General features: G+C 45.4%; 1 protein-coding gene across 1 annotated transcript; it reads right to left on the bottom strand.

The window, feature by feature from the left end:
- Positions 1-6,966: 6,966 nt before the first annotated feature.
- KCNE4 (potassium voltage-gated channel subfamily E regulatory subunit 4) lies at positions 6,967-8,177 on the bottom strand. The gene is made up of 2 exons (XM_004376365.1): positions 8,048-8,177; positions 6,967-7,505 (listed from the first exon to the last, which is right to left on the bottom strand). The coding sequence occupies exons 1-2, from the start codon at positions 8,175-8,177 to the stop codon at positions 6,967-6,969; spliced, it is 669 nt and encodes a 222-aa protein (XP_004376422.1).
- Between the last annotated feature and the right edge of the window lie 3,265 nt (positions 8,178-11,442).

Raw genomic sequence — 11,442 nt, 5'->3', positions numbered from 1 at the left:
CAAAGGATATGAACAGGCACTTCACCAAAGAAGATATTTAGGTGGCTAACAGACACATGAAGAAATGCCCACGATCATTAGCCATTAGAGAAATGCAGATTGAAACTACAATGAGATATCATCTCACCCGAACAAGGCTAGCATTAATCCAAAAAACACAAAATAATAAATGCTGGAGAGGTTGTGGAAAGACTGGAACACTTATACACTGTTGGTGGGAATGCAAAATGGTATAACCACTTTGGAAATCAATTTGGCACTTCCTTAAAAAGCTAGAAATAGAAGTACCATATGATCCAGCTATCCCACTCCTTGGAATATATCCTAGAGAAATAAGAGCCATTAAAGGAATAGATATATGCACACCTATGTTCATTGCAGCACTGTTCACAATAGCAAAAAGTTGGAAACAATCTAGGTGCCCATCAACGGATGAATGGATAAACAAACTATGGTATACCCACACAATGGAATACTACGCAACAATAAAGAACAACAATGAAGCCGTGAAACATAATATGGAGGAATCTGGAGGGCATTATGCTGAGTGAATTTAGTCAGTCACAGAAGGACATATATTGTATAAGACCACTATTATAAAACTCAAGAAAAGTTTAAACTCAAAAAAAATTTCTTTGATGGTTACGAGGGTGGGGAGAGAGGGTGAGGATTATTTACTAACTAGATAGTAGATAAGAATTATCTTAGATGAAGGGAAGGACAGCATACACTACAGGGGAACTCAGAACAACGGGACCAAACCAAAGCTAAGAAGTTTCCTGAATACAATCAAGCACTTTGAGGGACAGAGTAGCAGGGGTAGGGGTCTGAGAACCATGCTTTTAGGGGACATCTGGGTCAATTGGCATAACAAAGCTTAGTAAGAAAATGTTCTGCATCCTACTTTGGTGAGCGGTGGCTGGGGTCTTAAAAGCTTGCAAGCAGCCATCTAAGATGCATCAATTGGTCCCAACCACCTGGAATAAAGGAGGATAAAGAACAACAAAGACACAAGGAAAGTATTAGCCCGAGAGACAAAAAGGGCTAATAAACCACAGACTTCATCAGCCTGAGACCAGAAGAACTAGATGGTGCCCGGCTACCACCAGCGACCACCCTGACAGGGAACACAACAGAGAGTCCTGGATAGAGCAGGAGAAAGGTGGGGTGCAGAACTCAAATTCTAGTAAGAAGACCAGACTTAATGGTCTGAATGAGACTGGAGGAACCCCAGAGAGCATAGTCCCCAGATTTCTATCAGCTCAGAACTAGAACAATTTCTGAGGCCAACTCTTCAGACAGGGATTAGACTGGACTGTGGGACACAAAGTGATACTCGTGAGGAGTGTGCCCCTTAGCTCAAGTAGATACAAGAGACTAAACGGGGAGCTTCTGTCCAGAGGTGAGATGGGAAGGCAGAGAGGGTTAGGAGCTGGCTGAATGGACATGAGGAATCAAGGGTGGAAAGGAGGAGTGTGCTGTCTCAGTATGGGGAGAGCAGTTAGGGTCACATAACAATGTATGTATAAATTTTTGTATGGGAGACTAACTTGAAATGTAAACTTCATTTAAACTACAACAATAAACAAAGGAAAAAAGAATCCTCTGCTCATATCTCTCAGCAAGAGAATGCAAGGTAAGAAGTAATTCCCTAGAGAGGGAAGGACAAGAGCTTAGCCCTATACTGAATGGGACAGGGGAGGTGGAGGGAAAAGAGACGATGGATTGTGCAAGACCAAAGAGTCTCCCTGCGTCCCCTCCCCCACCCTAAGAATGGAGGTGTAGTGGCTCAGAGAGATCACCTAAGTCAAGGCCCAAACCACAATTTCATAAATTTGCCCTAATGCTCCAGACTCATTTACAACCTTCATTATGCAGATGACACAGCTCTGCTTGCTGAAAGCGAAGAGGACTTGAAGCCCTTACTGATGAAGATTAAAGACGACAGCCTTCAGTATGGATTACACCTCAACATAAAGAAAACAAAACCCCTTACAACTGGACCAGTAAGCAACATCATGATAAACAGAGAAGAGACTGAAATTGTCAAGGGTTTCATTTTACTGGGGCCCATGGGAGCAGCAGTCAGGAAATCAACGTACTTCCCTGGGCAAATCTGCTGCAAAAGCCCTCTTTAAAGTTTTAAAAAGAAAAGATGTCACTTTAAGACTAAGGTGCACCTGACCCAAGCCATGATATTTTCAATCACCTCATATGGATGTGAAAGCTGGACGATGAATAAGGAAAACCGAAAAAGAATTGATGCCTTTGGTGTTATCGAAGAATACTGAATATATCATGGACTGCCAGAAGAACGAACAAGACTGTCTTGGAAGAAATACAGCCAAAGTGTTCCTTAGAAGTGAGGATGGCGTATTACGTCTCACATACTTTGGATATTTTATCAGGAGTGACCAGTCCCTGGAGAAGGACATCATGCTTGGTAAAAGACAGCGTACGCAAAAAAATGAAAGACCCTCAATGAGATGGATTGACTCAGTGGCTGCAACAATGGGCTCAAGCATAACAACAATTGTGAGGATGGCGCAAGACCAGGCAGTGTTCTGTTCTGTTGTACGTAGGATCCCTATGAGTTGGAAGCGACTCAACGGCACCTAACAATAGTAAAAACAACAATGTTCCAGTGCCTTCAGATCCACTGGCTCCTCAAATCCAGTGACCTTGGCTTTGTTGTCTCCATGGTAACGGCTCACATCCCAAACTGTTCCTTGCTGTGTGGGAGGAAGCATTTCAGAAATAAGGGAAGGCAGACTTGAACAGTGGTTTTTCTCTCTTGTGACCCTTCTCCTCTGGCAAATCGTGTCCTTTTTCTGAACATTTCCGTCTCCTGGGGGAACCATTCACAGAAGAGGAGGTTTCTGTGACGTTATTTGAGATGTATGCCGGGACACATTTAAAGAAGTAGAAGCCTGAAGTTACTTTCCTTTAGTTTCATGTGGCGTTCAGTATTCCTCAGGGTGTTTTATTATTCTTTTCATCAGAAGTTCCCCAAAGAGGGAGCATCTTGGTCTCATGTTGAAAGAGAGAAACTGCATGTCAGGAAGTTGGATAGCTTCCCCAGAGCTACGGAGCAACATAACGGCAGAGCTCTGCTAGAAACCCAGACAGAACTCGGTGGAGCCCTGACCCAACGGCCACCTACCTCCTGCCTTCCTGCCCTTACCCAACCTCTATCTACCCCCTGCCTTCCTGTCCTTACCTGACCCCTCATCTAGCCCCTGCCTTCCTGCACTCCATCCCCTGCTCCAGCCACCGTCCTGGTGAACCAGCTGGCATGTCTCCCTCTAGCTCTAGACCCACCTCCAATCCCGTGACCCACAACACCCCCCTGAGAGTTTCTCCAGCACAGTGCTCAGACTTTAGGGTAAGGATATTGAGCAAATCTATGCTCTGTTCAAACCTGAAGTATAAATTACATACTGTTGCATAGCAGCTAGGGTCAGAACAGCACTTCACAGGATGATAAACGATCTTTCCACAGCTGGGTTCTAGGAGTGCATGCCTGACCATGAAAACCTCCAGTCGAATCTCCAAAGTGCACCACGGGGTCCACTTTCCAACCACTTTCCAACCAGAGCCGTGAGCCAAGAGCGCTCATTCCTTGGCCCAACTTCAGCCTTTCCTGATAGTTTTGACCCCATGATTCTGTCCGTGAAGGAAATCTTTTACTCTGCAGCATCCTTGCCTGCCTTTGACGTCTAAAGGTGTAATTAGAACAGCATGGAGCAAGCGGGACGATCCATTTACCTCATCCCTAACATTTAAGTGTGTTAAAATATGTTTCTAATATCTTAGGTGCACAGGGCCAAATTCCCTGTTCCGTTTTTCACATGCATGAGTAACTCCACACAGACCAAACCCCTTGGGCCTTAGGTTCTGCTTAGAACTTCTTTTATTATTTTTTTTTTAAGAAAACAAATATTCCATTAAAACGACATAGTGTACTCTGCATATTTTTAGGAAAGTTAGAGTTTAGAATTCCCTCTTCTTCCACTCATGGTAAAATCTTTTCCTTAACTATTTCCTTACCAAGAATGATGTTAAGCTGGGATAAACTAAGAAGCTTTTTCGTCTTTTACAATCATCTTCTCATCTTATGTTGTCAGAGTAGGAACTGGTGGATCAGATACTTGGCATTATCTGGGAAACAGCCAAGCTCCTTGTACTCTTGTAAGTCCTTTAGGGAGACGGTGCTTTATGGGCCTGATGGGAACAGCCACTTGAAACAGAAAGCCAAACTCAAAGGAAAAAGAGAAACATAAAAAGCAAGGACACTTCTACCATCTGCTTGATGCAAAATGGGTCACGGGTTTTCTGATTTTTCTTTAGCTCTTCAGATCATGTAACTAAAACCGCAAAAGTAGACTGCAGTAGCTTGTCCAGACCTCAGCCTTTGGGCCAGTGTGGGTTCGAAGGAAACAGGACCAAGTGGGAGGGGTCTAGAAATGAGTCTCAGTTGGGAGGAGCCTAGGAAAGGAAGGAGGGCCAACCCCAGCTTATAGGCTTCAGGCTTCATAGGTCCACAGGTCTGTGTTGCTACAAATACAGCAACTCCCTGCCCATGAGCCTGTGCTGCTGGGGCCACGTGTGTGGCTTGTATTTGTCAAGCCAACATGCAAATCAAACCTTCTCTTGGAGCCAAATTTGGCGCAACATCTTAGAGGTAGTTGCCATGTCGCTGCAGGTTCATGTCCAAAGGCACTGGGCCATCAGATTAAAAAGAGACGTTAATGAAAGACCATCTGCAGTTTGTTTTCCATTCATTGCAAAGCATCTCAAAGGACAGACAAGCCAAGCCTTGCTTATCCCAGGCTTAAGGCAGAAATAAGATATGCCTTAGAGAGAGTCTGGCTTGGAATAGGAGCAAAACCCAGAGATGGCTTGGATTTCTTAGAAACTGGGAATTGGATGTCTGTATTTCTTAGAAACTGGGAATTATGTTGAAGAATCAAAAAAAGAATTCATGACTTTAGGGGGAAAATGTGTTTGTTTATTTAAATTAAAAAATACTGTGAAAATTATAAACTGTTAAATACAGAAGACAATTCTTTACAACTCAATAGAATAAGAAGTATATACATCACTTTTGAATAGGCGCAGAGAGACTTGCACCCCACTTCAGGATAAAGCAATGGAAAATGTGACAACGCACATGTCCGTTGCGGTAAAGTTTCAGAATTCAAGTGATTCCAGGCAAGGGGCCAAGCTTAACTTGGCTTCTTTCAACTTAAATAGCCCCCTTTGGAGTAAATCCATACTCTGAATTTTAAAGTGAACAGAGGGCCCTTTTCTCCCCAAACATAAATTTCCTCTTGCTCTGTGTTAGGGCCCAGGGATAAACCAGCTCCTATTCTCTTAACCCTTTCCTGGTGACAGTAGTCTGTGCTGCGTCTCCTATCCAGGGAGATTATGTTCTTTTATTTAAAAAAAAAAAAAAAAAAAGTTTCTTTACTAGAATTAAATTTGACCTCTCGGTGTGTTTCTCTTCCTTCTTGCCTTCACGGGTCTGAAAGGTCTAGGAATCTATGGAGACATTGGCAAGCATGGCGGGGCATTTTTCTTTTAGACTTTTCATTCCCTTAACTGGGCGTGTTAACATTCCGCCACCAGGAATCTCACCCCTAGAGCTTTGCAGAGTAAAATGTGGTCTCTGCTTCTTTGATTCAGTCCTGGGAAAACTACAGCAGGGGTGGGTTGGTGATTCACCCTAAATTCCCCAGTTGCATGTGCTTGGAGTCTCCAACTGCTCCTTCAAATAAGCATATCCCAGCCCTTTTCAGACTAACTGGCCAAAAAGGAAATATGTGGTTCTCCTCCAGCTTCTTCACACCAGGCCTTGCAGGGTTTATCACAGAGTTTATCATCCTCCCAGCCCCCTGGGGATATGGATCTTTAGGAGTCTTAAGAAAGCAGTAAGCTTCTTGATGACATGCCCAGGGCCACACAGCAAACGAGTGTCAGGACCCGGGACCAGGAAACACAGAACTTGGCCCTCAGCTTTGTGCAATCTCTAAGAATGCCCTTCTAGATCTCAGCTACGTGACTGAATACCACATAATGTCCTTCTTCCCAGCTCAGAAGACAAGGCTGGGAGAATGAGCAGCAGCAGAGATAACGGTTTGGCCTCATTCAACCTCATTATCACTCCTTCTAGAAAGGTCAGCAAGAGGCCCCTGCATTGCCATTCAGACTGCAGGTCAGATTCTAGGTAAGCCCTTCCAACCAAAAAGGCATCAGGCCAGTATTTGAAACTGGGCAGTCACAGGTCAGAGAGCTAAGGGTCATAAGTTAAACAAGAGTCAATATAGCAGACCATCTCCTATAACCCCAGCCAATGTTAACAGGTTTAAAGGTTTCATTTTTTTTTCTTACAGTATGCAAACAGGCCAGATTCAGATCGTCAGCTTTCTCCCATCAAAAGTCTTCCATCAAATTTCTCCCTCTAATCCAAAAGAAGGGCTATAACTGGCTGGGAACTAATGCCACAGGCACACCTACAGCCAACCAGATCTAGAAGAACAAAGCTCTAGGCAAGTTAGCAAATCAAAACTAGGCCCTCAGCTTGTCATGGGCAGCCCTCTAGGTGGGCAGATGCTGGAGGAGTTACCAAGGCCATCCAGTGGGAAAGCAACAGCACACACATTGTCCTGTACCAAGTTCTGAACAGCAACCCCAACACCCACGCCCCAAAGTAAATATACACACTGCATGTCTTCCAGGCGTTTTCATCAGTGGGGCCAAGCCACAGGCCCATGGTGATCTTCTTGATGCGGCTGCTGGCTCTGGCCAAGCCTTGTCCCCTACCCCACCCTGGTTTCGGGGCTCACCACGGGTCTCTGCAAAGTGGCAGCTGCCTTGGAAAAGTGAAAGCAGACACTTGCAAAGTGTCCTTGCTCTCGCTAAGGATGTTAGCTGATGGGGTCACCTCCAGAGGCCCTAGGGGTGCTAGGAATTCTGGTGGATGTTCTCCGAGGAGCCTTCGCTACTTTCATTGAGGGGCGTCTCTGAAGTCTCCCCCAGCTCATCATCCGCCCCCTCTTCCTGGATGGTCAGGTGCACGTCGGGAGTGGAGGACTCAGAGCTGACGCTGTCCCCTTCCATGGAGCAGAGGGTGCAGGACAGGGCAGGCACCACGCTCTCCTGCAACATGTTCAACATCATGGGCACCTGCACCGACCTCAGACCCGTAACCATGGGCAGTGGCTTCATGGCCTCGCCCCAGAGCCGCTCCTCGTCCTTGTACAGCAGCAGCAGACTGGACTTCTTCTCCCGCCGCTTGGATTTCATGTAGCCCAGCATGATGCCAATCAAGAAAACGCCATAGAAGGACATGACTACCAGGATGTAGAAATATTCGTTACCGTTGCTGCTGCCACTGCCGGGCACATGGGACTCACGGGGGCTGCTGGAAGCGGCGGTGCTGGCGTGGGTGCTGTTCAGAGGCTCCATCTTCAGCATTGAAGCACTGCTCACACAGCGGGGGTCTGAGGAGAAACCTCCAGGTTAGAACTCTCCCACAGCTCCTCAGTACAGGAAGGAGAGGCAGCACGAGCCTTGAAGAACTGCAATATCAACAAAGCTTGTAAATGCATGCAGAAAGAGGTGAGAAGCCCACAGAAGAGTTAACAGGAGTTATCTATGAGGAGGTGGAGTGGGTGGGACAGGCGGCAAGAAGAGGGGGTGGGAGAAGAAAGGAGGACTTTCCATTTTAAGTTTATACATGTCTGTCCTATTTGCATTTCTTAAAATGAGCGTGCACGACTTTTATAATCTAAAAAAGAGTAAAAGGAAAAATCAATAGAAGACAAAGGAGCTTAAAAGAAAATTAATCATATTTTAATCACTGGGAAACTTTTTTTAACTGAGCAGAAAAAAGTTTGCATTTTGCATCTAAAACTTAAAACTATTTTTAATTCAAAGCAAAGTTTCCTTAGAACAAAGAAAAGAAAGGAAAGCTTTATCCACTCAGTGTTAGCAATATCACTCTTTCAAATGTCTCCAAAGCAAAGGAGTATTGCTAACTTACCAGAGTGACAAAATCGTCCCAAGTTCTCAATTCCTGAATCGCCAAGTCCAAGAGCGTCCTTCCTCTGAGCTGGGCTCAGCACTCTGACAAATCTGCAGCTGCAGTTGGGATATATAGTCAAGAAATGCATCGTCACGTGCTCTGGGAGGAAAATTTACAACAGAGGATGGGCCCTCAGAGTGAACAGTGAGCTCAAAAGCACTTGCTGAGCTCTGCAGCTGGGGAGAGAAAACCACGGGGAACTGGGCACGGTTCCTCACTCCCCTGCACCCAGCCAATGTTTTCAGGGCACCCTGGACAGGAAGGGGAAGAGGAGGAAAGAACGAAGTTAGAACTGTTACCCCAAAATCCCTTCTCACGGAAAATCAGTTCGTGCTTCATCCCACTCTTGGGGGAAGAATAATCTTACATCGCCTATGGGTTTTCAATGGCAAATGTCATCATCTGGATGGAAGAGAGTTGGGAGCCAGTGCAAGATTTACAGTCAAGCAGCTAGGGTTTCTCATCACCGTGAGTCAAAAATCAACTCGACAGCACACAATGGTAACAGCTAGGTTTAAGTTTCAGGTCTTCCACTAATGAGGATCACTGGGTGGGGCAAGTGGTTTGCACTCGGTTCGAATCCACCTACCCACCCACAGTGCTGTGCAAGAAAGGCCTGGTGAACTGCTTCCATAAAGATTACAGCCAAGAAATCCCTATGGGGCAGTTCTATTCTGTGCCACGTGGGGTCACCATGAGTAGGAATCAACCAGATGGCACTGGGTTTTTTTTGGTTTTTTGTTTTTTTTGGTTCTTTCACTAACTATGCAAACTTAATAACTCTTGCTTAACCTTTCTGTGCCTCAGATTCCTAGTCTGTAAAATTGTTGGGGCTGGGGGACTTTAGTGGGTAGATTTATACGAACCATGTGACCCTGCCTTTTCCAGCTTTAACATTCTAAGATGTAAGGCTGACTGCTGTAGATTTGGAGTCCCTGGGTGGTGCAAATGGTTAAGTGCTCGAATACTAACCAGAAGGTTGGTGGTTTGAACCCACCCAGAGGTGCCTTGGAAGAAAGGCTTGGCAATCTGCTTCCAAAAGGTCACAGCCATGAAAATCCTATGGAGCACAATTCTACTCTGAAACACATGGGTCGCTGAGAGTTGGAATCAACTCCAGAGCAACAGGTTTGGGTTTTGGCTTGGTGCAGGTTAGCGCTTTAAAAGCACAAAGAGAGATTCTATCTGTCTTCCACGTCCAGCTCACCCATCTTTTTTTTTTTAATACAAAGCCTCATCTTCCAGATTCTTTTCAATGGTCTGTGTGAAGTGGAATCGTGAGTCGGGGAAAGACACTGTGGGCAGGCTTTACTCCACTTCTGCCACGCATAGCTGCTCCTCTGGAACGTCACACAGAGACCATTCACACATTTCTTTGCCGTCCCCGGAAGGTCAGGCGAGGAGCCGGAATTCTGCTGGTGAGCAACTAGACACAGTTCAAGTTTTTAAAAGCCAGGTAGATCCTGTGTGTACATGGCTGCTGCGATTACAAACGGAAGAGGCACTGAGGACTTTGACGTCAGCAGTCGACTTGTCCCTGGGATGCTTATTCTGATAAGCTTACACTTGAAGAAAAGCATGAGGGATCCTCTGCACCCAGTTGTCCGTGGCCTATGGATTCCAGTCAGACTGTCTTGTAAACCAACTGTAAAGGAAACATCTATTACGGTTCTGCTGCTGGGAAGGGAAAAAGCTGAAGGGAAGCATGGCAACTGCCCTCTGTCCTCTGTTCACCAGAACATATATGGCCCAGGCACTGGAACCATCACTGTTGCTACAGGAACCCTCCTGGGGCGTCCGACCCTAATTCTGGTGGGACACCTGTGGAAAGAGCTGGAAGATGAGCACATGCTGCTGTTCACCCCACTGGACTGTTCGCCTTATGGTTTGAGGCTGTGCTCATCCATAACTCCCCGCTGGCAATGAGGTATCAGCAGCTGACCATCCCAACACCAAGGTCGTCAACACACTAGAACTTTGTTCACATCAATAAAGATACCCTCACAGTTATGTCAAAACTTCAAAAGCTCCCCAGCTACCTTTTCAATCTGTATTCAGCATAAGTACCTGGAGACTTCCACCTACTAGGCTACAGTGGTATGTCGGGTCAATAGAACAAGAGCAGCCCATGAAAGAGATGCCTATTGGTCCCAGGATTGTTGACTGTGTATCTTGGGATATACGAGATTAGTAATCACCCAGGATTTGTCAAGCACTGTGAACTGGAACTGGCTAAGAGCTTTGAGGAGGGAGGGAGGAGGTGGGGGAAGGGGTTACCAGATATAAGGAGCAAGAAAGTGTGAACCCAGAGGCCAAAACATGAAACCAAAGTTAAAGTTTCAAACAAGATAAATCTCAAACCTGAGCCAATAGTCTCCAAACTGTAAAGCCAAGAGATACAGGGGCAGGGACAAATCCAGAAAGAGTCCAGAGAACTAAGCAGGTCAGAGACATAGGAAGAACAAAATCCGTTGCAGAAGTAAGGGAGGAAATTCTGCTAGAGGCCTGCTTGGTGTCCTGCACCCCCTTAATCCCGCTGACTCCACGCATGGATGTTTCTACTATGGATAAATGAAATGATACAAGTAAAAGCACTCAGCACCATGGCCGGCATAACGTGCGTGCTCAGTCTATACACTTAAGGTCGTGATTGTTGCAAGCGCCTTATTGGTTCCAAGGGCTGCAGGTTGCTTCCGAATGTGCATCAGCCCAGGTAGAGGTTGTTGTTGTTGTTAGTTGTCTTTGAGTCAGTTCTGACTCATGGCAACCCCATGCGTGCAGAGTAGAACTACTCTATAGGGTTTTCAAGGATGTGACCTTTCAGAAGCAGATCGCCAAGACTGTCTTTTGAGGCACCTTTGGGCGGGTTCAAACCGCTAACCTTTTGGCTAGTAGTCAGCGCTTACAGGTGGTGGCCCATAAAACTGAGCTTCCTAGTATGTGCTGTCTCCAGAGTTTCTATTGCTGCTCTTTCCCTTTTCTCTCACCCCCAGGAATGGATTTTAAGACATGGAGTTTGCAACCTCATAACTTACAGCTCCATCTTCTCTCTAACCCTTACTCATAGCAATATTGTGACAAGTACGGTGGGGAATAATGGTAGAAATAATTAGTGGGAGGGGAAAGCATCTAGAAAGTGCAAGAATTATTAATTATATTGATTCTATGCCAGAACTTAAGGAAGACAACAATGTAAAAGGAGATAAATTCACTTCGTAAAGATTTTTTCCTAATCTGTGACTTGATTTTCCATTTTCTTAACAGTGTCTTTTGAAGAGTAATAGGTTCTTAATACTCATGAAAGCCAATTTATCAATTTTTTTATGGTTTATGTTTTTTATTTCCTATCTTAA

This window comes from Trichechus manatus, unplaced genomic scaffold, assembly GCF_000243295.1.
Source record: "Trichechus manatus latirostris isolate Lorelei unplaced genomic scaffold, TriManLat1.0 scaffold00041, whole genome shotgun sequence".
Classification (NCBI taxonomy): Eukaryota; Metazoa; Chordata; class Mammalia; order Sirenia; family Trichechidae; genus Trichechus; species Trichechus manatus.
Note: the sequence above shows the minus strand (reverse complement) of the source record. Positions and strands in the feature narration are given on the sequence as shown.

Bases quoted from the DNA above. Each gene is read 5' to 3' on its own strand.
- KCNE4 (XM_004376365.1), bottom strand. From the start codon at position 8,177: ATGCATTTCTTGACTATATATCCCAACTGCAGCTGCAGATTTGTCAGA. The intron at 7,506-8,047 runs GTAAGTTAGCAA...GTTTCTCCTCAG, and splicing joins GGGACGATTTTGTCACTCTG to ACCCCCGCTGTGTGAGCAGT.